General features: G+C 64.5%; 2 protein-coding genes across 2 annotated transcripts; both read left to right on the forward strand.

Annotated features, from left to right (window-relative positions):
- The first annotated feature begins 9,620 nt into the window (after nucleotides 1-9,620).
- On the forward strand, nucleotides 9,621-15,554 carry TEKT4 (tektin 4). Its single transcript, XM_025878013.2, has 6 exons — nucleotides 9,621-10,251; nucleotides 12,165-12,235; nucleotides 12,634-12,777; nucleotides 13,297-13,519; nucleotides 14,170-14,324; nucleotides 15,283-15,554. The coding sequence occupies exons 1-6, from the start codon at nucleotides 9,721-9,723 to the stop codon at nucleotides 15,497-15,499; spliced, it is 1,341 nt and encodes a 446-aa protein (XP_025733798.1). The 5' UTR covers nucleotides 9,621-9,720; the 3' UTR covers nucleotides 15,500-15,554.
- Nucleotides 15,555-15,584: 30 nt separating this feature from the next.
- On the forward strand, nucleotides 15,585-22,527 carry C1QTNF8 (C1q and TNF related 8). The gene is made up of 5 exons (XM_073900265.1): nucleotides 15,585-15,602; nucleotides 15,907-15,965; nucleotides 16,693-16,800; nucleotides 20,761-20,971; nucleotides 21,634-22,527. Exons 1-5 carry the CDS (start codon nucleotides 15,585-15,587, stop codon nucleotides 22,144-22,146), a joined length of 909 nt encoding a protein of 302 aa, XP_073756366.1. The 3' UTR covers nucleotides 22,147-22,527.
- Nucleotides 22,528-24,936: the final 2,409 nt, after the last annotated feature.

A 24,936-nucleotide genomic window follows, 5' to 3' on the forward strand; every position in this document is an offset into this window, starting at 1 on the left:
GCGTGCAGAGGGCAGTGACAGAGCCCCTGCCTCTTGGGCCCTGTCCCTCTGGGGACCACGCCTGTGCCTGCACTGACCCTTGGAGCTCCTCCAGCAGCCAGGCCAGGCGGAGGAGGGGGGTGTCCGTGGACTCTGAGACCCAGCAATCCAGGGGTCCCGGCCTCACCTTGGGCGGCCTGCCTGGCGGGGGGCATCCATGCCCAGGAGCTACGTCTACATCTGAGGCCACTGCAAACAGCAACACACAAATCAGGATTGGAGAAATGTGAATGGGAGATGACCTGGGGCCTGAGCTCCACCTCTGACCTCTGCGGTCAGGACTCCGGGCAGGGGTGGGGCTGGCAGGGCAGGAGGGCCCAGGCTGGGGTGAACGGGGAGGCCTGGTGGGCGGAGGGCCCCTGCCCTGTCCTCCCAGCACTTGGCCTGCTGCTCCTTCTCCTGGTGGAAACACCATGACTCCGGGCGGCCTGGGTTCCACCTGCTACGTGGCTCCGCGCCGTGTCCATCGCTCCCACGAGGACTGTCTGGGCTCAGTGCCCCTGTCCAGCCGATGTCTCTGCATCTATTTCCAGGGTGTCTTCAGGCTAAGTGCTGGGCGGAGCCCGGCCCCCACAGTCCTGAGAGGGGCTGGAGCTCGGGGCTGTTTGCTTGTCTCTGGGGCCACGGGCACGTGGTCTGGGCTCCTAGTGTTGCCATAGGCCTGCCGGCCCCTCAGATGCCCTTGGGATGCCCTTGGGCTGGCAGTTCTAGGGAACACCGTGTCCTCTTTCCTGCTGGCCGAACGTTATCTTAGAGAGAAGGTCTGTGAACAGAGCATCTCTTTCTCAGGACCTCCCGCAGGAAAGAGCCGATGCGCCCCTCCTGGGGCAGGCTTGTCCCACCTCAGCACTGCTAGCTCTCTGGGTGGACGATCCCTCGTGGTGGGGCGGTCCTGGGCACTGGAGACGGCTGGGCAACACCCCTTCCCCCACCACTGTGACAGCCAAAATGCCCCCAGACGTGGCTAATCGTCCCCTGGGGGCGATGTTGCCTCTGAGCAGAACCCTGCTGCAGAAGGTCGGGCTCCCAACCCCACCCCTGCCAGAGGAAGGGCCCGCCGCGGGGGTCCCCACAGCCCCTGACCCTTGCAGGCTGTGGGAGGGCCATGGACTTCTCCATCGAGCTCCCTAACGGGCCCCTGGGACCTGGAACTGAGAGGTCAGTGGTGGGGGGACAGGAACCGCTGGGCTTCCCATAGCCCTGCAGCCTGCCAGGCTGAGGGCTAGACACTCTTTCGTGGACACCCCGGCCAGGACACCATGGCTCCTGGTTTGCAGACAAGGCACAGAGAGGCCAGGGGTTTGCTGGAAGTCACACAGCACATGGGCAGAATGTGGGGCCTGCGGGGCGGCCTGACTTCAGGGCAGCTCCGCGCCCTTGACCACTAGCACCGCAGGGACAGGACGAGAGGGAGGGGCGGTCAGGAGCAGGGAGAATGGGAGAGAACACATTCCCTGCCATCCTCTGTATCTGCCCTCCAAGTGACCCGCCTGGCTCTTATCTGGTGCCCACACACCCCTAATCGGCTCCATTACCCACAAAAGCATTTGCAAATGATGTTTCTGGAGGCTCTTAGCACCAGAAGCGGCTCAGAGCAGGGCTGCTCCCTCCTGACACCGCCCCCCCCCCCCCGGGCGGTCCAAGGTCACTGGGGCCACAACTGTCCTGGGGCTGCTGGAGAGCTGGGGGTGGGGTGCAGAGCCTCCCCGACGGCCCCCCACATGGACATCTGAGGGCACGCAGTCAGGGTCAACCAGGGAAGGTCCCAAAGCCCAGGGGCCCAGGGTTCCCCTGGGGATACTGTGCGTTGTGCCTTTTTGGAGGCCCTCTGCTGTCCCTAGGGCTGGGTCCCTGAGATCAGGGTGCATTCAGGCCACCCCCTAGCCCCTGTCACCTGCCTGGGGTCTGAGGGCCGGGAGATGCCCTGACCTGGCCAGGCCTTGGGTTGGCTGCTGGGGAGTGAAGTGAAATCCTGGCCTCTCCGTGACAGGGTCATGCGTGCATCCACCCCAACAGGGCCTGGGGTCCCGCCCACCCATCATCCTCACTCAGGCCCCTGGAGACAGGCAGCTGGGCCAGGTGGGGGGCTGGGGCGCCCCCTCCCCTGCCCACCCACAGCCCCAGCACCAGTGGCCTCACCACGTCAGCCTGTTCCTGGCCCTGCTTGGGCAGACACAAAAGCTCTCCTAAATCCTGTATTTAATTTTGTTCTCTGGGAAATTGAAGGAGGTTTTGGAGATAAAGCTGAGCTGATAAATCAGGGATTTGGCTGTTCTTGCAGAAACTCTTGGATGAGGGGTGAGTAGCGGGCCCGGGTTCCCCAGGTCAGCCGGGCCCTGCACAGGTACCCCCGCATAGTGAATCACGGGGCCCCCACCAGCACACTAGGTCAGCAGGCTCCCCGGGGGTGACAGGTTGAAGGACACGGGGTGATGATGGTACACATGGGGGGGCAGACCACAAGGGACACCCCCAGGTGCTGTTATAATGTGGGTCCATGCATCGCAAGAAGTTGGGGGGCTGAACCACATGGTAGAGTTTGCTGATGCTCTCAGCCAGCCCTGAGCCCTCCTCCCAGAGTTGTGCCTCTGTAGATCCTTCCCCAAGGGTGTGGTGTCAGTCCCTGCCCTTGCGGACTGCTCTGCCTTGTGCCTCGGGTATGCCCCATTTAGCCAACACCCACCTTCTGCAACATTCTCCTTCAATCTCCCAAGCATGTTCTGGCCAGTGTGGTGTGGAGTAGGGTTATCACCTCCCTCATATGGGACACGATACCTCTTCTAATGTGACTCAGAGAGCATTGGGTTTGTTAGCCTTGAAACCCATGGTCTCAAAAACCCCCAGGGGTACGGAAGTTTCCGTCTGGTTTCCTCATTACTGTTGGGTTTGCCCTGGGCATTTCTTTCATTTCGTTAGCTGGTCTGAGTTCCTTTTATTCCCAGCGAAGGCTTATAAATGCCAGGATGCTCCTGTGTGCTCTGGACCACTGAAGGCAGACAGAGGAGACATGATAGTGGAGAGGCAATCAGGGCATACCTCCTTGAGGAGAGGTGAACTCGCAGGAAGTGGGGCTGAGGGCATTCCAGGGTGGGCCCGGGAGCGTACGATTGTGGGGAGGGTGGGTGTGAGAAGCCGGGATGACCTGGATCCTGGCTGGGCCTGAGTCAGTTGGGATGGGCCGTGTTTCCTCGTGGTAACAGAGGTCCGGTCACCTCGAGGGCTTCCCATAGCAAAGGTTTATTTCTTGTCTTGCCCCAGGTCCCCCATGGGCTGTCGCGGGCCCCATGACGTCCTCATTCAGGGACGTGGTGTGTCACAGGTCCCCTGGCAGGGGCAGGGCAGAGGGAGAATCAGGACCAGCTCTTGAATGCTCTGTCCACGAGGGACTTGGGTCCCTTCCCCCATGTCATCCACCCGAGCGGGGACACAGCCTCACCTAGCTTTAGAGGGCCATTGGGAGCTCCCCTGTGCCTACAGCAGAGCAGAGGATGTGGGGCCACTTGGGGTCTGGCTCCAGCTCCCTGAGCACCAGGCTGGGTCCTCGGCCCCAGTGGAGGGGACAGGTGCCCCCCATCAGGTGCGTGGAGCCTGGGGTCCATCCGGGAACTTGGGGCCTGCAGGTTCCCCCCACTGGAGTTGAGCTCTGGCCTCAGCCCCTGGGGTCAATGAGGACAAGAAGCCTCACGGCCGCAGGAAACTCACTTTCTAGAAAGAAACCTGATGGAAAAATCTGCCTTGAAACTCCTGATGGGAACATTCCGCTAAAACTGACTTTGGAGGCCAGTGAAGTGATGTGCTGTACCTCCCCACTGCTCCTGGGGAGGTTGGGCCCACGCTGGCCCCAGGGCTGGCCCTCGTCCCCCTCTCCCCTCAGCTCCTGAGCAGTGGCAGCCCCCCAACCCCCAGAAGGTGGGAATTAAACACAGGGAGGGTATTGCCCCCCATAGCTGCGCCCAGAGCGGCCCCGGCCTCAGAACCGGGAGAGGGTTCTGGAGTCTTCCAGTCCTCTGATTGGTCCCTGCTGTCTGACCTTGGGGTGACTTCACAGCTCCGTGTGTGTTTCCTCCTCTGTGCTTGGGGACCCAAAGCACCCCTAGAGTGAGCGTCTGACAGATGTAGGTAGGTGCCAAAGGAGGCTTGGAGTGGGGGGTTGGTTGGGCAAAGGCTGGGTGCTGGCTGGAGTGGGGAGTGCAGCTCTGGACCCCCACGGGCTCCATGATGAGTTCTACCTGCCAACATTCTCGGGGGACGTTGGTTGGAGCCCGAGGATGGGAGCCCCAGGTCTCAGTCCCTGTGTGCCCTGCAGAGGCCACGGTGGAGTGGGCTGAAGGGACAGAGCCCGTTGCCCCTCAGGTCCAGGAGACCGGACCAGGCACTGAGTGTGGACGGGCTGCAGAGCGTGGGCGCCCGGCCTCGAGGAACCAGTGGGCCAGGTGCAGCTCCTCTCGGCTGTGTCTGCATGCAGGTGTGTTTAAGCAGAGCGAGGCAGGTATGCTGCACCTGAGGTTCGTCCCCTTCTCCCCCCAGCTGCTTGGACTCTCCCAGAAGCCGGTGGGCACATGCTTCACAGGAGCAAGGAACATGTGTGTGCGGGACGGCTACAGGGGCCCAAGTCCTGCGGACATTGGCAGGAAAACACCTGGCAGGGATGGTGGCTGTTCTGTGAGCTGCCTGGAGTCCCCCGAACTGTCCCTGATGCCTCGGCCACTCCTCGGGGCCGGCAGATGGAATACAGCTGGGGGGGCGCCCCCAGGACTTGCCTCTGACACAGACTGGAGGGAGCCCTCCCTTTCTTTGCGTGGCATCCTTGGAGTGGGGAGCTCGAGCTCTCAGGCCACACAGATGGCCTGTCCTGTTCCAGGATTCTCCACCGCATCCTGACAAGTGATGGCTTGAACTCCTCCAAGGACGAGGAGCTCACTCCCTGTGGGAAGCAGAGCCTGTACTCATCACGGGGTAATTAGAGCCCCAGGCGGCTCTGTGCTCCACGTCTGAGGGAACGCTGTTTTGTGTTCACATCTCAGGCACCATCCGTCTGTGTCCAGACACCAGATGCCCTGGGGCCATGGAGCCGAGTCTTGCCAGTGGCTCTCCTGCCCAGTCGTAGGTTATGTGGCCTCTTTCATCTTTGTTCTGACTATAAATCCCACTGCTGTGTAGTTTGGAAACGTGATATTTCCCTTTCCTTTGAAAAATATCCCCTATTTGCCATCATGCTCTAGGGACGGTGTGAAGGGACTGGGATGGCTTATGTCTCTCAAGGCCACCTGACAAAGTGCTTCTAGAAAGCTCACGGATTGGCCAGGCCACAGGATAGACACGTGCGGCTTCCCCCACAGCCCTCCCACGCTGGGCATCCAGTGCTCTGCTTTCCCCTGGGTGATAGGGTGTGGGCGGCAGCGCCGGGTCATTCGGGCCCCTCACCACATCGCCATGGTTTCAAAGTCCTGGGCTTCGGGAGTCTTCAACTGGTGAATGTACCCCAAAGAATTGAAAATGATTGTTCAAACAAAAACCTGTGTGCCCAAGGTCACAAGAGCTCTGTCCACGACAGCCAGAAGGTTGTCCTTGAAGGATGCGCAGATAAGCAGGCCGCGGCGCGCTCACGCAGGGGAATACGACTCAGCCACGAGAAGGAGCGCAGCCCGACACCCGCTGCCCCGTGGACGTGCCTGCTGGTGGCAGGGGCCAAACCTTGTGTGATCTCAACTCTATGACACGGGCAGAACTGGCACATCCAGAGACGGGGCAGGGGTGACTGACGATGCGGACCGTTTCCATTCGGGAGGCTGAGAAAGTTCTGGAACCAGAGACGGGGGATCAGTCTGTGTGCCGCCGCGTCCACATGGACTAACTGGCCTACCTGGCCCACACCTGGAGCCTCTCCCGGGCCACCCACGCCACGACGCTATCTGCCTCCACAGCTCGGGTCCACACCCTGCAGCTTCGCTGAGTCTTCTAAAAACCCCTTAACATGGACGTCTTCACATTCTGGATATTGTATCCACGTAGCCACGTCCTGGGAGCTGGTTCTGCAGGATAGAGGGCCCAGGGGGTGACGAAGGGTGAGGGGGCACATTGGCCAGCTCCCAGCCCCCTGTGACCCCTCTCTGGGTGGACGCCCAGGACAGACCACAGACTGCGCTCGGGAGGACCTCTTGGGAACTGAGGCTGACCAAGAGCCTTCCAGTGAGAACGAGGTCAGGGGTCAGGCCACACTAGGAGCTGCACACACACGGTGTCACTCCATCCTCAAACACCCATGAGGGAGGGACCGCCCTTATCCCCAGCTCACACATGGGGAAACTGAGGCATGGTCCGTGCAGCCTCCAGTGCTGCGGTCTAGATCTGCTGTCCATGCCACAGACCACCAAAGCCTCGCTTGGCAGAGCCAGGCCACGGAGCAGGGGACATCTTGGGTGACTGGGCCATGATGTCTCCAGGTTGCCAGGGGCTGGGCCGAGCCCTCATGGGGACACAGCTGCCCAGAGTGGAGGCCACACACAGTGCCAGCTTCAGGCTGGGAACCCAGTCAGTGAGTGGTGTCGTCCCTGGGTGCAGGGTGGACAGGGGAGCATCCGTGGTCCTGAGTGCCCACCTTCTGCCTGGGGGGGAAGCCCCCAGCCTCTGTCAGCCTCCCTCCTGCCAAGTGCAGGGACGGACATGGAGCCTGGACTGGCGGGCAGCCGCATTCCCCTCTAGCATGTCGGCCCCCACCCGCATCTCCTCGTCCCCTCCTGTCACGGGTAAGGGGATCTCCACAGGTCTCGGCCCCGTCCACACTCTGAGCTGCTGGACCAGGAGGAGGGAGTGTGCTCTTCCTCCCTCCTGCCCGGGATGGGGGGCAGCCCTCCTTCCCTGGTGGCACCTTCTGGGACTGGGATGTGGGACCCGCCAGGCTCAGGGCTGTCCAAGACCCTTCAGCTCCTCCGGTGATTAAAATGTTCCGCAGCCCCGGGAGACAGGTGGGGAAGCGCTAGGAGGCTGAACACTTCCTTGAGTTATGGCCCCTCGGGGTGGCTGGAGTCTGTGAAGCTGGGCAACCTCGGGGGGCACAGAGCAGGCCTGAGGTGGGCTGGGCTCCTTGCCAGGCCCACCCAGTCCTGGTGCCCGCAGGGGGCCTGGGAGACGGGCGTGGCATGGATCATACTCGTTCCGGACTGGCCCCCCTGCAACTGACCAGAGTTGCAGGCCTTCCATGAAGACTGGTGGAGTGTGGGTATGCCTCCCGTGGGCTGCCCAGTGTCTGGGGCACCCTTCTGCAGAGCTGGGGTCAGGGGCTCTGCAGCCACCACCAGGCTGGCTGGAGGCCAGGTGCCGGTGGGATGCCTGCTGGGAGCCCAAGGTGAGGGGCCAGGTGCCCGCGGGATGCCTACTAGGAGCCGGAGGAGGGGTCAGGGCAGTGTCTGGCCGTCCTCCAGGCCCCGCCGGTCCCCCTCCCTTGTGGGTGGCTTCCCAGAAATGCCAGGGCCTACAACCTTTCTGTGTCCTTCCTCCCGCTGTGGTCCTGGAGCTGAGGCTGAGTCGGCAGCCTTCCCCCACCCGCTGTGCCCGCCGTGACTCAGTGTCCCTCTGTGCAAAGAGGGAGTAGCAGCCTGGGGTCATGTACAGGTACAGGCCCCAGGGAACTCTTGGGGGGCATCGTTACTCTGTCATCCCCTCCCCTGCTTCCCCCTGCCTCAGCTCACTCTAGGGATCAGGGCCCCCAGCTACAGGCCCAGGCCAGGCTGCCCACAGGCGGGATTCATGAGAGGGACCAACCCCAGAGGCAGAGGCATGTGAGGCGGTGTCCTCCAGAGCAGCCCTGGGAGGAAGGGAGCTCCCTGTCCCTGGGAGCATGCAAGCACAGTCTGGAGGGAGTGTTGGGGGGCCTCAGGGCCTCCCTGACCCCATGGCAGGTCCCAAGCCACTGTCTGAACACGGCAGGGGAAAGGGCAGCGGGCGAGTACCTCAGTGTGTCCTGAGACTCAATTTTCTCATCCCAAATGCAATTTGGAAACAAATCCAATAAGCCTGCATATCGCTCAGCCTCTGCTTCAAACCCCAACACTGGCAATCGGCCTGACTGAGGATTCAAGCCCAGACACCCTGCAAGGCTGGGGGGCAGGAAGGGGCCGGGGGGTGCTGGTCACTCTCAGCACTGGGCACCGGGCCAGCCATTTACCCACAGCAGCCCCATGCAGCGGACGGCGTAACCCACCTGCGCAGACGAAGAAGGTGCGGGACCACCTACCTGCCCGGCCTCAGGGTAGACAAGGGCAGGGCCGGACTCCAACTCAGCCATCTTCCGTGGCATGTTCACCTCTGTCTCTAGACCACAGGCGGGGAGGCAGGGGATCTGCACTGTCTGGGGTGGGGGACCCAGCGCCCCTGACAGGCACCCAGGCAAGTCCTGTGGACCAGCCTTGCCATGGGGCCCGGTCATCCCGGAGTACCTGCCTCGGGGGCCATGTCCGGTCACGTCCCCAGGGTCTCCTGAGCTTGGCTCTGGCCCCGTGTTCAGCAAGCTCCCTGGGTCAGCAATTTCTTGGGGGACACGCCCCAGGCAGCTCTGGGCTCCGGGAAAAGATGCTGTGTGGACAGGTGGGGCCAGTGGTCACCCCTTTGGCCCCATTCTGAGTGGGCCCTGTGTGTCCAATGCCATCAGGAGATACAAAGCACAGAGAGGCCCCCCTGACCTCTTGCCCTTGACAGGCTCAGGTTCACTCTCGGTTGGGGAAATCTGGGGCGACTGTCCCTGAGGCCCACATTTATGAAGCACCTACTGTGTGCCAGGTGGTGGAGATGCTGGGCTTCATGGCCCCTGCCATCAGGGCACAGAGGTCAGGCCCCCAGGAGGGGGCACAGCCAGGCTGAGGCTGGTGTATCTGAGGTCTGGGGCTGGTGTGGCCCAAGTTGGACAGACAGTGGGGCGAGTGCAGGGGCAGGGGCTGTGGGATGGGGGGGGCATGCATATCCGGCAGGTGGACTGTTGGGGGTTCCCATGGGGCTAGTGAGGGGTGGGGGGAAAGGGCACGAGGTCGCGGGGGGGGCAGGGGAGAGGCGGCAGGCGCGCAGGGAGGAGACACCCCCCGCCCAACCACGGCCGCTGTCCCGCCCCCTCCCCGGAACATTTTGCGGCCAATGCTGCCCTCTGCTGGTCATATTGGACACTGCCCCTGGCGTTTGCCTCGCTGACCAGGATGGGGCCGGGATGAGCTATGCCCTGGGGACCAGGCGTACTTCCTGCTCCTGTGGCCTCGGCCATGAGCCTGGACCTGCGTGGCCTTGGGGACACTGTCGGGATATGTGCCCACCTGTGTGGGGAAGATCTGGGTGTCTGGCTCCAAGGTATCCCCTGGAGGCTGAATTCAATCAACTCCCCATCAAAGCCAAGTCCACCCCCCCTGCGTGTCGGGGGGACAACAGGGGACAACGGGACCTGGCTTCAGGCCACAGTCCCAGGTGCAATTCTGGGCAGACGTCACACGTGGGCCAGGATGGGTGGTGGGGTGGGGGCCTGCCTGGCTCTTTAAGAGAGCTGCTAGGGGAGGGGGCCTGTTGCCCAGCAACAGGACGGCTTGTGTGTACCTGTCGCCAGGAGACCAGAAGTGTCCTGCTGGGCACAGAGTGGCCCGGAGCTGCCCTGCTGATCCTCCCTCATCCCTCGTCCCTTGCAGGGGAGTGGGTTTAGCTGGCAGCATGGCACAAACGGACGTGCTCCTGACCAAGCAGCCGGCTCCGCAGACGGTGCCAGCCTGCGAGCTGCCCCACAAGCTGTACGACGTGGCCCGGAACACAGCCTACACGTCCTCGGGCCTGGCCACCGCTGGCTTCCGCTCGGCCAGGTACCTGGTGGACGAGTGGTTCCAGAACTGCTATGCCCGCTACCACCAAGCCTTCGCCGACCGCGACCAGTCAGAGCGGCAGCGCCACGAGAGCCAGCAGCTGGTGGCTGCGACGGAGGCCCTGGCACAGCGCACGCAGGAGGACTCCACCAGGAAGGTGGGCGCACGCCTGCAGGACATGCACTGCTGGAAGTCGCAGCTGCAGCACGAGGTGAGCGAGCTGGGCGCCGAGACTGACCTGCTGCTGGCCCAGAAGCAGAGGCTGGAGCGCACCCTGGATGCCACCGCCGTGCCCTTCTCCATCGCCACCGACAACCTGCAGTGCCGCGAGCGCCGCCAGCACCCCGACCTCGTCCGCGACCACGTGGAGTTGGAGCTGCTGAAGGTGCGCAGCCCCTTCCATGCTAAGAGCCGCAGGCCTGGCTGCCCTCCCCCCTCTCCAGGGAGCGAGGCCTGCCCAGGGCCGAGGGTGGCGGGTTCACACGTGCACCCCCACGACGCGGGCTGACACCGGGTGGGTGCACGTGGGTGCAGGGAGCCCATGCCCCCCTGCACACACAGGAATACGCAGAGCATGTAACCCTTGGCGCGTGCAGATACTTGTAGAGCACACGCCCAGGTCTACACCCAGGCACAGAGACGCTGGCTCTGTTCATAGTTTGGGGACCAACAAGGTGCTGGGGCAGCGGGGTCAGTGCTCAGGCCATCCAGGACGGAGGTGCCATCCCTGACCCCAGAAGGGTGCCTGGTCTGACCTTCCCGGAGCCTGGTCCTCACAGTGGACCCTGGTGTGAGGCTTAGCTCCTTGCAAGGTGGGCCCCAGCTTGGACCTGCTGGTTTGGGGACACCATGGCCTGGGGGCAGGTCCTAGTGTAGGGGTTTGAGCAGGTATGGGGGCTGGAGCTGGACCTCACATCAGCTCACCCCAATCCCATGTCCAGGGCCCCTGCAGTGCCCCCACCCCCATTATGGCTTATCCTGGGGTAAGGGTGACAGAATTCACACCTGGATGTGTGTTGGGGACATTTGCCTGACGATGGGACACTCAGAGGCCACTGAGGCAGCAAGGGGTCTGGCCAGGTCCATCCACAAGCCCTGATGCCCCTCCACATGCACCCCAAGGATGGGGAGGGGCCTGATCTGAGTCCTGTAGGCAGCTGCCTGAGGTCTGGGATGCAGGCAGGGCCAGGGTCCTGGGTCCCTTGGGTCCTGGCACCTGCTGGGCAGCCCCTCAGGTCACCGTAGGTCATGCAGATTAAGCCTGACCCTGAGCTCTTGAAGGCCTAGCACACCATTGCGCTCCCTTCCCTGATGCCTGTGGTGGAAATCCAGGCCCAGCCCAGTATTTAGGTGCGGATGGGTGAGGGTGGGATGGAGGCCATGGTCACATTACAAGGAGTCTCCCACTCCACGCTCAGTGGGACCATTCCTTGGGGCAGCCCCACAAGGATCAGGGAGTTGCCTAGGCCAGTCCCCTGCTCCAGGCACCTTTCAGAGCCTGGGGTGATGGTGCTTACCTGTGAACTGCAGGGTGTGGGCATTCCTGGGAGAAGCAGGGCACTCCTTGCACGCTCCAAGCTCAACCCAGAACCTTGAGTCCCTCCCCTCTCCCAGACCCTGACCCCCTCCTTGGTCCCCCACCACCCCACCCCCATACTCAGCTGCTCAACAACCCCCCCGAGCTCCCTGGCCGAAACCCCCCCCCCCTGCCCCAAAAACCCCCCCCCCCCCCACCACCAATGTGAAAACACCAATGGTCCAGGGACAGGGAGACAGACCCAGGGGACAGACCCTGACATACGTGGGTTTAGAGCCAGACGGAGGCCAAAATCCAAATGGGAGGAGGGGGACTGTGCACAGAAAACAGAGCCATTGTAGAAAGACACACAGGGTCCCCCTTGAACGCTCAGTGGAGGATAGAGGGCCTCTCTGAGCCCAAGGCCCCGAGGGGCAGGCCAGGAGGGCCCCTAGAGCCCAGGGGCTGCTGGGTGGGTGCCAGGTGAGCGGGAGCCGCCTCTGGTGACAGTCCCAGCATCTGGTAGAAGCCCCGGATAAAACCCCACGCTCTGATACACCAAACAGAATGTTCAAAAGCCCAGAACAAACCCAATGAGAAAGAGCTGGGCTCATCCCTTGTCTTCCAGGAAAGAGACGGGAGGTCAACAAGCTGGCTTTCCGGCCCGAGGTTACCCAGCCAGGGGTCAGGTGTTGGCCTGGGCATTTAAGGGGCTGACCATGGGCCCATACCAGCCTGGCCATCCTCAGATCCTCACCAGGGAGTGGGGTCTTCTCCCCCAGGAGGCCGAGCTTATCCGGAACATTCAGGAGCTCCTAAAAAGGACCATAATGCAGGCCGTGAACCAGATCCGGTGGGTCTCAGTGGTCCCACGCCCGCCCCTGTCTCCTCACCCCTTGGGCTGGCTCTGGGCAGGAAGTTGGGGTGAGCAGGCCTGGAGTCTCAGAGAGGTGGGGGCTTGTCCCAGGTCTCAGCCAGGAGTACAGAGCAGGTAGGGGCAACTGGTGGGGGTGCAGACTCCTGCATGGCCTGGGGGCCTGGGCGTTCTCCACTGAGAACCCAGGTCAGCTTTCCAGGGCAGGGAGCAGGTGCTCCTGGACGCGCTGTTGGCCAGGCAGAGCCTGGGTGGCCCGAGCACCCCCATATTGGGCAGATGAGGTGGCCTGGTTCTCAGTGGAGAATGCGGGGGTGTGCTTGCTCCTGGGGTGGCACCCAGTACCCCACCCCAAACGCAGACCTCGCCCACCCCAGGCTGAACCGTGAGCATAAGGAAACGTGTGAGATGGACTGGTCTGACAAGGTGGAGGCCTACAACGTCGACCAGACCTGCGCCCTCTACCACAACCAGAGCACGGAGGTTCAGTTCTACCCGCACACGGCCAAGTTCGAGGAGAGGTGGGCCACCTCAGCCCCAGCCCCTCCCAGGGACCCTCCCCCAAACACCTGCCTCCACCCCTGCAACCTGCGCTCCTGCGCCCTCTGCTGGGGACCCTCCCCCAGGCCCCCGGCCCCTGACGCCCTCACACGGAAGGCCCTCGGTGCAGCTCTTCTGCTCCTAGGCTGAGCCGGCCAGCAGGACCCTGCAAGCGCCCAGCCCCGCACAGGACACCAGGGCCTTGGGGACTGCGGAGGGAGGCAGGACCTGGGGGCTTACCTGCAGCTCCTCGAGCGGCTGGCAGGGGGCGCGCAGCCACCACACAACGCCGCGCAGCCTCGAGGGCGCAGGCGGCGCGAGGGGGGCACCGGGACGCAGGGTCCGGTGTGTGCGGGGGCCGCGGGGCCGCGCTGGGGGTGGGGTGATTTGTTCTGGGGCGCAGTGGTCTCGGGGAGCGGGGAGCGCGGGAGGGCCGGCTGGGCTGGAGCCGTTGGCGAGTGCCCCCACCGACCGCCGCGCCGGCCGGTCCCTGCCCGCAGCGCCTCCACGCCGGAGACGTGGGCCCGGTTCACCCAGGAAAACCTGTACCGCGCGGAGCGCGAGCGCCTGGCCTCGGTCAACCTGCGGGTGCTCATCGACTGCATCCTGCGGGACACGGCCGAGGACCTGCGGCTGCAGTGCGACGCTGTGAACCTGGCCTTCGGGCGCCGCTGTGAGGAGCTGGAGGACGCGTGCCACAAGCTGAAGAACCACCTGCACAAGGTGAAGCCCCGCCCCCACGTCCCGCCCCGGCCCCGCCCCGCCCCCGCCTGCCCGGGCCCCGCCCTGGCCCGTCCCCACCCATGCCACCTCCGGTCCCCTGTCCAGGCCAGCCCCTGGAGCTGAGCATCTATAACTACAGAGAGTGACCAAGCTCCTTGTGGCCCAGCCCCGCCCCTGGCTTGGTCACACCCTGGCCTGGTCCTGGCCCCACCTCTGTCCTGTCCCTCCTGAGGGACCCCAGGCTCAAGGCATCCACTCCTCCCTGGGCCTTCACTAAGCCAATGAAAAACCAGGTGACATTGGGGGTGCCTGTCAGGCATGAGAAAGAGGGAAGGTGGCAGGCGGTGGCCGGGCCTGGTAGGGCTCTGACCCCGGCTCTCAGGGTGACTTTCGCTGCCACATGTCTTCGGTTCTTCACCAGGGTAGGGGGCCTGGTGACCAGCAGGGTGGAGTGGGGCGCTCAGGTCAAAGCTGTGGACATCAGGCTTTGCTGTCCCACCCTGGCCCTCTGGGTGCCCTTGGCAGGGCCAAGGTGGCTGTACACATCTTCCTGCCTCCATAAGTCTCCCCCAGTCCGTGGACAGGGCCGGCGAGGAGGACGGGTGGGGTGGGGGTCATGCCGGCACCCCCAGGGACTGTCCTGTGTGCAGACGCTGCGGGAGATCACGGACCAGGAGCACAACATTGCAGCGCTGAAGCAGGCCATTAAGGACAAGGAGGCGCCTCTGAAGGTGGCCCAGACCCGTCTATATCAGCGCTCACACAGGCCCAACGTGGAGCTGTGCCGGGACGCTGCCCAGTTCAGGTGCCACCGTGGCTGTGGTTCCTGGGGCGGTCCTGAGTGGGACAGCTCACCACCCACGCTCCGTGCCTGTCCCCCCCACCACCCGCCAGCTGGGCCTCCCTTGGCCTCTGGGCCCCATGAACACCCCGCTCTCTGAAGCCTGCGGGCCTGTCACGGAGACACACGGGCTTGCATGTGGAGGTGTCCCCACGCCCCACCCCCACCCAGCACGACTAGACACAGATGTGCCTTTCGGGCACTACAGGGACAGCGTGGCACTTCCTGCTTCACCCTGTGCCGCACAATCATCCCTGCAAGGGATCTTGGGGTCTGAGAGGCTGAGCCCCCGAGGCCCCTGGCTGCCCTGCCCACACCACCTTGGGCACGCCATCCAGACCCCCAACAGCACGAGTGGCCCCGGCCCTGGTTCAAAGCCGAAGTGGGATCGTGTCCCTAGTGTTTCTGACCTACCGAGTACCAGCTGCCCTCGTCAGCAGAATAGCGCTGCCCGACATTCTTCCCTCCTGCCCTCAGCACACCCTGGGGACTGGGGCCTTGTGCAGGGCCAGGGGTCTGTCCAGCCGGCCTCCAGGCCCCAGGAATAAAGGGAACCAGGAGCCTCAGTGCACCCCTGGCATTGCATAAAATTGCTGCATGGTGTCACTGCACTCAGCCCTGCAGAGTCCTGCCCACGCGGGCTTTCCCCTTGGGCCGGGGGGCCAGGGGCGGCCAGGAGAAGTCCCAGTTCAGGCCCAGCGCCGTGGCCCTGCGGGCCCGCTACATGCCCTCCCCTACGTGCCGTAAGGCCTGTGTGGTGTCCTGGCCCAGCCCACTCCACGCGGCTGGCAGGTTTCCCTTTGGGAGTTTTGGGTCCTCTTATGGCCCAGCAGCTTGGCCTGGACCCCTCACCAGGGCTCCTGGGCCTTGCCCATCCCAGCCCGGAGGCCCCAGCTCACACCTCCCTCCCTCCGCCCCACAGGTTGGTGAGCGAGGTGGAGGAGCTGAACATGTCCCTTGTGGCAATGAAGGAGAAGCTTCTAGAAGCGGAACAGTCTCTGCGCAACCTGGAGGACACACGCATGAACCTGGAGAAGGACCTGGCCGTCAAGACCAACAGCCTTGTCATCGACCGCCAGAAGTGTATGACCCACCGTGCCCGCTACCCCACCATCCTCCAGCTGGCTGGCTACCAGTGACCGGGGCTGGCACCACAGCACGTGCCCCTCAAATAAAGAACACGTTAGCTTTCTACCTGTCTGTGTGGTTCTGGGTGGAGTCCAGATGCTGCAGCCTGGGCAGGTGGGCTTTACCTACAGACCTGCCTGGCCAGGCCGGTGGGAGGTGGGGGCTCAGAGCCTTTGCCCAGGGCTGTCCCTGCTGCCTGGGGTGACCCTGGTTACCACCTGGAGAGGATTGTAGAGGCCCCTGCATTGCTCACCTCGGACCAGTGGCCTGGCCCCCCCAGGAGCTCTGAGCCCGTGGAGGTTCAGACAGGGGCCCTCTGCCCTCCTGAGCCGCCTGCAGGATCCTGCAGAGGAAGTGTCCCTTCCTGCCACCACAGAAGCCACAGCACTTGTCACTCCAGCAATGACCAGAACCCCAGCTTTTTCCTCTGTGTGCCCTGGACACTGTCCCCGTGCGGCTGGCTGGCTCTCCCCTGAGGTACTGGGCCCGGGGTTGCAGGCGTCCATGCAGTGCCCCAAAGCTCCTGCAGGGCGCCAGGCAGGGCCTGGGACAATGAGTGTGCAGAAGACCCATGGGGCCTCTCCCTGTCACCTCCACCTGGCCCTGGGTGGGCACCCAGGGGGACAGATGCCTGGGGACCCTGAGCTGGGGGGGCCCTCCACTCCTAGCCACCTTGGTCACCTCGGGTAGCCATTGTCCTGTCCAGCCTCTTCTCTACCAGTGGGTGAGTCAGACTGAGGTATGGTGGGTAGAGGGTTCCCAGTGCCCACCTGGCCACGCACCATCCCTCGCCCTGTGTCCAAGGCTCCGTGTCAGGGCTCCGTGCAGGGAGGCCCCTATCACTGTCCCCACCCCACCCTCGACAGAGAGCTCCCAGTCACTGTCTACCCGCCCAGAGCGGCTCATCAACAGGACTCAGGGCGGGTGTCCATCCTGCCGCTGGGAGCTGTTAACTCTCTCTGTGTGCGCTCGGGCCACTCAGCCCCATCATAGCCAGGGAGGAGGCAGCGTCCCCTGTGCTGAGGGCCTTCTAGTCCAGTCCCCACCCCCGGTGGTGGTGGTTGGGATCTGAGGGGTGAGGTCGGGGCTGAGCACAGCTCATTATCTCAGGTGGGCTGGGGGCCCCGGGCTGGGAGGGCACAGCACAGGCCCCGGGGGCTACCGGCTGCGCGCTCATTGTCCGTGGTTGTCTCATGGCTGCCAGTGAGCTGGAAAGTTTGTCCTCTTGTGGAGACAAATCACCAGGCCGTGGAGCTGAGGGACGGCTTCCTGGAATCCCGACCGCCACTGCCTGGCCAGGCTCATGGGAAAGGTGAGGCCACGATGCAGCCCGGGGGTCTCCAGCAGCCTTGGACACCTTGACCCTGCTGGGCTCACGGTGGCGCAGCTGTGGACCTGGGGCCCTGAGGCCACTGGGGTCCTGGGGAAAGGGAGCAGGGTCACATCAGGCCACCAGAGCAGTAGGAGGGGTGCCACCCTGGGCCTGCACTTCAGTTTCCGTCTGGGGAGGGGATCCCAGGGCGCTGGGGGGTAGGCTGGGGCAGGGCAAGTGGAGTGGGGGTGGGGGGAGGGGAATGTTCAGGGGCTGCAGTGTCGCCCCCTCCCCGCACCCCCTGCAAGCCCCTGATGCCCCAGAGCTGCCCCAGCACAGCTGGGTTACCCCTGGCTTCCTTGGGTTTCCCTGTCTGTGGAGCCCTCCAGCCTGGCCCCACGGTCACTCTCATGGTGAGTGAGCGAGGCTGCATGGTGCCAGGTTCCGGAGCCCGTGTCCATGCCTCCCAGGACCCCCTGCGTGGCCCCCTTTGGTGAAGTCTGTGGTAATGGGCACCTGGCCTACTCTCTGGACCCCCATCTAGGACTCCTGCTGCGCTGAGGGCCGTGGGGGCATCTGGTCCCCCCTGCCCAGGCTCGAGTCAGCGGTCAGTGTGGTCTTCCTGGGCTGCAGCGGGCTGGAGACAGGGAGGGAGCCCAGCCCCCCTGCGGCTGACACTGTGGCCCTCTGTGGGCCGCGACCCGTGGGGCCGTGACGCTCAGCCACGCTCCTGTTGTCACGGAGATGTGAGGCAGCGTGTCTAAGGAAGGCTATTTCTGTCCAGGTCCTCCCGCCACCTGCTGAGTCACCCTCAGCCCCTGCTGACCACCTGCACCCAAGCAAACACTCTGCAGCCGGGGACCCACCCACCCAGACCGCAGGGACCCCAGGGCCCCTTCCAGGCCCTTCACCCCACACCTGCCCCTCTTGAGGACGCGCCTGCCACATACAGGGCAAATTTAGCTCACTGTCCCCTCCCCCAGGGAAGTACAGTGACTGCCCATCTCCAGTGGTGGGGGCAGCTCTGCTTGCTGGTGTCAGGGGAGGCGCAGGGCGAGGGACAATGGGGCCCTGCAGCGTGGCCAGAGTCTGCTAAGACCCCCAGTGGCTAGGCTCTTCCTGCTTCTGTCCACCACAGGGGACGCCCCCAGCCCCTCTGAGCCCATCGATGTCCATTTTACAGGTGGGTAAACTGAGGCTCGGACACAGGGAGCAGCAGAGCTCGGGCAGCAGAGCCATAGAGGTACTTCCAGAAAGGCCCCCCCTGACCTGCCCTGGGCCCACCAGCCCCCCCAGGGACACTGTGCTGGGAATAGGCGCTGCCTCATGCGCCGCCCCATCCCCCCACCCCGAGTGGCTCTGGCGAAGCCGCCTGGTCTCAGAGCCAAGCCCGCACCCGGCACGTGCTGACACGGTTTGGGGACCTGTGGGGCCGGTGAGTCAGGGCACAGGGCCTTGGGCTTCACCCCTCCTCCGTTGGTGCCCTCTGCAGATGGGGGGCAGTGAAGACAGCTGTTCTCAAAGGGGGCCGCCAGGCCATCTGCTGCGATGTGGGCCAGGAGCTCCAGGGCTCGGCTCCAGCTGGTGCGGCCCTGCCTGCGGCCCTCACACCTCGTACCCCCTCAGCCTGGCCGGGGAAGCCCCCACAGGCGGGGCCGCTCCTGTCTCCCTCTCCTCTGTCCGGGACCCTCCCTGGTCATCGGTCCCCCAGGCCATGTCTGCTGCCTCCCCTATAGGCTGCTGGCTTGGGTGGGGGGATGCTTACCAGGGAATCACATGTCCCCACATCCAGAGGCCAAAGCGCCGGGCCTGGTCCCCAGGCCCAGTGTCCAGCTGTGCAGACCCAGAGCAGGGACAAGGCCAGGCCCTGGTGTGGGCTTGGCTTCAGCCTGCAGTGGGTGCAGCCCCTTCCTGCACTCCTGGGGGGAGGAGGGCGCTCACAGGGTCCACCCTTTAAATTCCGAAAGGCTGGGCTAAGGCCGAGGAACCCCCATGGGGCAGTCACAGCACATCTGCCCTGCTGGACACTGGAACCCTGGGATGGCACAGAGGGAGGTGGGGACAGACATTGGCCAGAGATGGGAGGGTGTCCCTGTCACTGGGTGGGCCTGGTGCAGGCATGGTGGCCCCGGCCTGTGCCCCCCACGTTGGTCTCCAGCCCCTCACCAGACTCCGCCCAGTCTTAGCTCCAGCCTGCCTCCCTGCCAAGTGTCTGCACCCCAGACGGAGGACAATGGCCAGTCCACAGAGCTGTCCCCCGACTCACCAGTCCCAGACACCCCAGGCCCCCAGACCCTCCAGACCCATGCCATTGCCCAGGGGCTGGCAGGAGGACCCTGGGGCCCCCATGGCAGGGCCGCGCGGCCCCTGCAGCAGGTGCAGGCAGAGGGCAGGTGGGGGGGGGGGGGGGGGGGCAAGGCCCCACGCGGTGCCGGCCCAGGAGCTCTAAAGCTGGCTCAAGGCTTGTTAGTCTTGGATAGTCCAGGGGAAGCCGTGGGTGCCTGGGGTGGGCATGAAAGGGCTCTTTCATGGGCCTTCAGGGCAGTGACGCCAGAGACAGCCAGGCAGGCAGTGGCGCCCGACTGTGTAATGGTAACAAGGGGCATGGGGGTGGGTAGGGCGTCCTCACAGGCACCCTGGGCAGGCTGGGTTTGGAGGGGGTCGTCTGTGCTCCCCTCCAGGCCTCAGAAGGAGGGAGGCTCCAGCCCAGACCATCTGCTGGGCAGGCCCAGGGAGCCACAATGCTGGAGACCCCAGGCACAGGCCTGCCCTTGGAGTGAGATCCCCCGGAGGGTTCTGTCAGGTCCCTCCATGGGAGGAATCCAAGGGTCCAGAGCAGCCAGGAGGGCAGGTCAGGGTCTACTGGGCTCCAGGGGGTGAGGTGGTAAACAGAAGGGATCTCCCCTCCAGGAAAGCTCAACCTGAGAGTGGGTCGCACCCCCACCATGGAAGAGGAAGAAACACGTCCTGGGCTGTAGTCCCTGAGGGCTTCCTGGAGGAAGGTCCTGTGTCTTTTCTCAGCAGGGCTGCATGACAGGGAAGAGCGAGGACCCCAAACTCACACTCCTGCCCTTATAGGAGATCTGCCCTGGCTGAGCGTCCCGGATGCATCCAGGGGAAGCACGGATGGGCCAGGTGTCAGGCAGGGTCTCCTGGGGGAGGGGAGGCAGAAGCAGGAGGCCCAGGCCTGGTGGGGATTAAAGACAATTTTTTCCACCCTGGGGAGCCTCCCAAGTTGCTTTCCCTCCTCTGGCAGCTCAGGGGGTACCACCCTCTGCCCAGCTAGGCAGCCGGGGAGAAACAGCCTCGTGGAGGGCGCCACCCAACCTGGGCCCGGAGCCCAGTCTCCCGGCGCTGGGGCCCTGCCCTTCCCTGAAGCAGCCCAGCTGCCCCTCCCCGAGGGCTCTGCCGGCCACTGTTGGGTGGGGGTCTTGGGGAGCTGAATCAGAGCCCATCCCCCCATGACGGCTCCCCCTGAATCTGCCAGGTGTGGGGTCCCCAGCTGTGGGGGCTGCAGGCTGTTAGGGTACTTGCTACAGCCCTGAGCTAAGGCTGCAGGGAGGGGTGGGGAGGGGTGAGAAGGAGCCTGGAAACTCCGGCTGGGACAGTGTGGGGCTGCCTCGGTCTCCTTTGTGGGGGGCTCCGGAGGGGCAGGTGTGAGCTGTCCCCCGTGCTGGCCCCTGCAGTGCTGCATTGAGGAGGATTCGGAGGCCACGTCCAGGTGAGAGCGTGCAGGGATCCATTAGTGATGTCCGTCAGGGGCAGGCGCTGAGGATCCAGCAGGCCCACAGCCAGGCACCCTGTCCGGTGCCCAGCGAGGCCCCTCCCCACATGGGCAGGTCCCTGGCCTTACCTGTCATCTGCCACAGACAAGGGGGTACAGCCCAGGCAGCTGTGGGGCCTGGGGCCCCGTGGGGAACCGTCCTTCTGAGATACTGCCCCCCTCTGGTTCCCCACCAGGCTCTGGCACGGATGGCAGCCTCCGGCCTCCTGCTCCTCCTGGGGCTGCCTGTGGGGGCCTGGCCCGGCCTGGGGCTGCCCCGACGGCCATGTGTGCAGTGCTGTTGCCCCGCCTGGCCCCCGGCCGCCCCCGACCCCTACACCCCCCGGAGCGCTGGGGAGCAGTGGGTGCCCCGCGTGTAGCCCGCCATCAACATCTCCATCCTCAAAGGTGAGTATCTGTGGAGAGGCAACCCCACGCCACCCCTGTTCCCACAAGGACACCCCCGCTGAGGGGGCAGGACAGCCCCGACTGGGGCACCTGGGCCCCCGTGGGTGGGACACTAAGCACCTGCCTCGGGTCCCTGACAGCTGCGGAAAGGGGGAAGCGAGGCGCCCTGGGCAGGGGGCTGTGGCAGAAGGGGGCCCAAGGCCCCTCCATCCTGCTCAGCCTCCCTGCGGCGGCCCCCCAGGCCCAGGCTCCAGGGAAGGCCGGAGGAAGACCCGGGACCCCCTGGAAGAAGGCCAGCTCCAGGAGCCCTCGCCCAGGGAAACTGGGCCGTAGCCATGCTTAGTTGGACCTGCCAACTTCCCAGCCTCTTGTCCTGCACAGCCCAGGGCAGACCCCTCCTCTGGTCCCTCCTGACCGTCCCACGTCCCCACGTCACCACGCAGCAGGCGGCTCAGGCCCCAGAACAGACACAGCCTGGGGGCGTGGCTTCTCCTGGCCCCCATGACTCTGGACCCCACACCCTGACCCACGGCTCCCACTTGCCCCCCTGCAGGTGAGAAGGGCGAACCGGGGGTCAGAGGTCCCTCTGGTAGGAGCGGGAAGGAGGGTCTGCCGGGCTCCCTGTGTCAGCGTGTCTATGCGGCCTTCTCTGTGGCTGGCAGGAGGGCCTGCACAGTGCCCACCGCTTCCAGGCCGTGCCCTTCAACATAGAGCTGGTGAACCTGGACAGGGCCTTCCACCCGGCGTCCGGTCGCTTCCTGTGTGCCGTGCCCAGCGTCTACTTCCTGAGCCTCAACGTGCACACGTGGAACTACAAGGAGACGTACTTGCACATCATGTGCAGCGGGCGGGCTGCCGCCATGCCCTACACGCAGCTGGAGAGTGCGGTGTCATGCAGACCCAGAGCCTGCTGCTGCCCCTGGCAGCCTGAGACACCATCTGGGTGCGCGTGTTCCAGCAGGAACGCAAAGACGCCATCTACGGTGAGCATGGCGACCTCTGTATCACCTTCAGCGGCCACCTGGTCAAGCCGGCCGCAGAGCTCTAGCCCCCCACAAAGCCCAGCCCCCCATGGCTCGCCTGCCCTGGACGCCACCCCACGCGACCTCACCCTGGAAGCTGGGGAGCTGCGGCAGTTCAGCCTGCGGTGTTTGAGCACCAACTGTGTGCAGTGATTGAGCGTCAGCTGCATGCAGGCACTGAGTGGAGCGCCAGGGACGCGGCCAGAGCAAGACAGACTAGGGGCCACCCCGGTGGGGGGGTGGACACAGACCGGATGTCCACACTGAGAGGTTCGGGAGGGAGACCCATGGTCATTGGCACGCGGTGGGCCATGGCGGGGCGGGCGGGGCAGCTCCCCGGCCACAGGTTTGCCCTCGGGGTGGAGACATCCGTTCTGCTTATAAATAGCTGAGCCCGGAGACGTTTGTGGCGCTCCTGCTGGCCGGATGCTGGGGAGGCAGGCAAGGCGGTCCCTGTAGACACTGCCGCTCAGAGCCGATTCCAGCAAGAAACATGCAGAACCCCAGGGATGTACGAGGGCGGCCAAGGCGCTGAGACAGGATGGCGTCAAGCGGAGCGGGGGTGTGGTCCTGGGCCAGGGATGAGAGTCTCGTCCTTGGGGTGAACACAGGGCCCAGCATCCCCCGTCTGTCTGGATGGCAGAGGAAAATTGCACCTCGATGTGTGCCCCAGAGCCCGGGGGAGCCCCAGACACCCCAGTGTCACCACGTACTTAGATGTGGCGGAGACGGAGCCTCTCGCAGGCTTCACGCCTCCCCCTTGCAGGCAGGGGTGTAGCTGGAGGGTGGCCACATTCACTCCACAGCAGGGCTCCATCCACCCCCCAGGGCCACTGTGAGTCTGTTCCTTTCCTGGCTTGTGCACCCTGGCCTGGGCCTTCTGCCCAGCCCCTCCTGGGGCCCCATCACTACCGCCCCCTCCCTGGGCCTCCCCTGCATCTCCTCCTGCAGCTGCTCCCTCCTGAGCAAGGATCTTGGGGCAATGAGGCCACGGAGGCCGTGGCAAGAGCAGCTTGTCTGGTCTCGGTGAGCCCCACGAGCTGGATGAGGTCCCAGGCTGCGGTGAGAGGCAGCTAGAGCGGCAGGCAGGCTGCACTGGGCAGGAGATGTTGGAGCCTTCCAGAAGGATGGTCCAGAGGCCGCCGGCCAGGGTGCGGGAGGAGGCAGAGGTGGCTGCCGGAAGCCCCAGAGCCCTCTCCCCTGTGGGTGCACAGGGAGCAGCCCCCTACAGGCCTGGCCGGGGGCCTCATGGGTGCTATCAGCGCCAGATGTGGGGTTCCCTCAGTCCTCTCCACCCTGGGGGCCCCCCAAGAGCACCCAGGCCAGCCTGAGATAAATTCCCCATACATACCCGGTCCTGGCAGACCCCTGGGAAAGTGGTGCTGAACCTGGGGAAGGGGGGTCATGAGGGACCATTGTCCCAGACACACAGACAGGAGCTCCTCTTGTCCCAAGACAGAGGGCCATACCCTTGACAGGTGTAGAAACCGAGGCCCCAGCAAGGGTGTATAGAACCCCCAAGTGTGTATGGTGCAGGGAGCTGGCCCTCCACGGGCTGGGCTATCCCCACCAAGTACGGCCCTGGACAGAGGAAGGGGGCCTCACTGGGAGGGGCTGCTGGGACCCCCTTTGTTGTCCATACAAGGCCTGGGGTATAGACCCCTGCTAGCAGCCCACCCTGTGGCCAGGTCCTGAAGTCTCTTGAGAAGTGGGCACGCCCCACGGGTAGTCTGGGTCCTGCTCTGCGTGGGTCATGGGGCCCTAGGTATGAGACCCTCACACCTGCAGGTCCCACAGCCCATCCCAGCCAGTGGGGTGTCCCATGAGGAAGCTGAGACCCATGCGCGTGGGTTCCTGTCACTCCAAAGTGCCAGCCCAGGCCCCCCACGCCAGGTCCATGTTCACACCAAACAGGGCCCTGACCTGAGGAAGTCATTGACTAGGAGGTCGGCACCAGCAGGGATCTGCACCCCAGGATGCAGAGCATCGGGGGGCTCAGCAGGGACCCCTGTCCCCTAGGAACACACCAGCCCAAGCAGGCCCTGCTGGCTTCCATGGCAGGCGGCAGCCCAGGACACGGGGTGGGGGGCCAGGCTGGTGAAGCTGTGGCCCAATTACATGCAGGACGGGGGCAGAGAGGACTATGGGAAGCAGCGGCCCTGGGTCCCCTGACCAGTGATGCCAAGCTGGGCGGGCTCTCAGACTGCACTGTGCCCTTTTACGGCTGCGACAGCTGGACACAGCCAGGGCGGCAGTAACAGGCAGGGAGCTCAGGAGCAGCCTCAGAGTGCTGGGTGGGGGTGGGGGGCAGAGAGGGCTCAGCGGCAGGGACCAAGCTGCCCATACAGGGAAGGGGCGGCTGTGAGAAGCCTGGAAGGAGTTGGCCTCCCTCCACCCTCCCTCCTGCAGGCGGGACCCCTGGGCCCAGCAGGCCAGATGGGCCAGAGGGCAGCCTCTCTCTTCCCGGCTTGCCATGTGGCCTCAACTCCACAGCCAGCAGCAGGTGGGTGACGAGAGCCTCGGTTGGGCCCCCAGAGCAGCCGAGTCCAAGAGGCCCGGGTCCAGGGTGGTCTGCTGACCCAGTGGCCACTCCTTCTAACCTTACAGTGTGAATCCAGCTATTGACGGAGCCCAGACAGGGCCGTGCTGGGACAGCGCTGCAGGGCCTCTGGGGATGGGCCCTCCTGCCAGGTGCTGACCCAGGAGGCCAGGGTGGGTTGGGCCAAGAACAGCATCTGATAGGCAGGTGCTGAGGCCAGAATGTGCTCTGAGAACCAGGGGTGGTATGGGGGGACATGCTCAGGGCCCTCAGCAAGGGGGCAGCCAGTGGACACTGCCGGTGGGTCCAGGACAAGATGTCAACATCTCCCCCAAAAACACACCCTCCAGGTTCATTTATTTTAAAAAAAGGAACAACTGAGACCCAGGGTCGAGTCACCATCT

The sequence above is a fragment of the Callorhinus ursinus genome, unplaced genomic scaffold, assembly GCF_003265705.2.
Source record: "Callorhinus ursinus isolate GAN/ISIS: 27379988/994484 unplaced genomic scaffold, GSC_fseal_2.0 scaffold13, whole genome shotgun sequence".
Taxonomy (NCBI): Eukaryota; Metazoa; Chordata; class Mammalia; order Carnivora; family Otariidae; genus Callorhinus; species Callorhinus ursinus.

Bases quoted from the DNA above. Each gene is read 5' to 3' on its own strand.
- C1QTNF8 (XM_073900265.1), top strand. The intron at 15,966-16,692 runs GTACTGGGCCCG...CATGGCTGCCAG, and splicing joins CTGGCTGGCTCTCCCCTGAG to TGAGCTGGAAAGTTTGTCCT. The intron at 20,972-21,633 runs GTGAGTATCTGT...TGTGGCTGGCAG, and splicing joins CAACATCTCCATCCTCAAAG to GAGGGCCTGCACAGTGCCCA.
- TEKT4 (XM_025878013.2), top strand. From the start codon at position 9,721: ATGGCACAAACGGACGTGCTCCTGACCAAGCAGCCGGCTCCGCAGACG. The intron at 12,778-13,296 runs GTGGGCCACCTC...CCCTGCCCGCAG, and splicing joins ACGGCCAAGTTCGAGGAGAG to CGCCTCCACGCCGGAGACGT. The intron at 14,325-15,282 runs GTGCCACCGTGG...TCCGCCCCACAG, and splicing joins CGGGACGCTGCCCAGTTCAG to GTTGGTGAGCGAGGTGGAGG.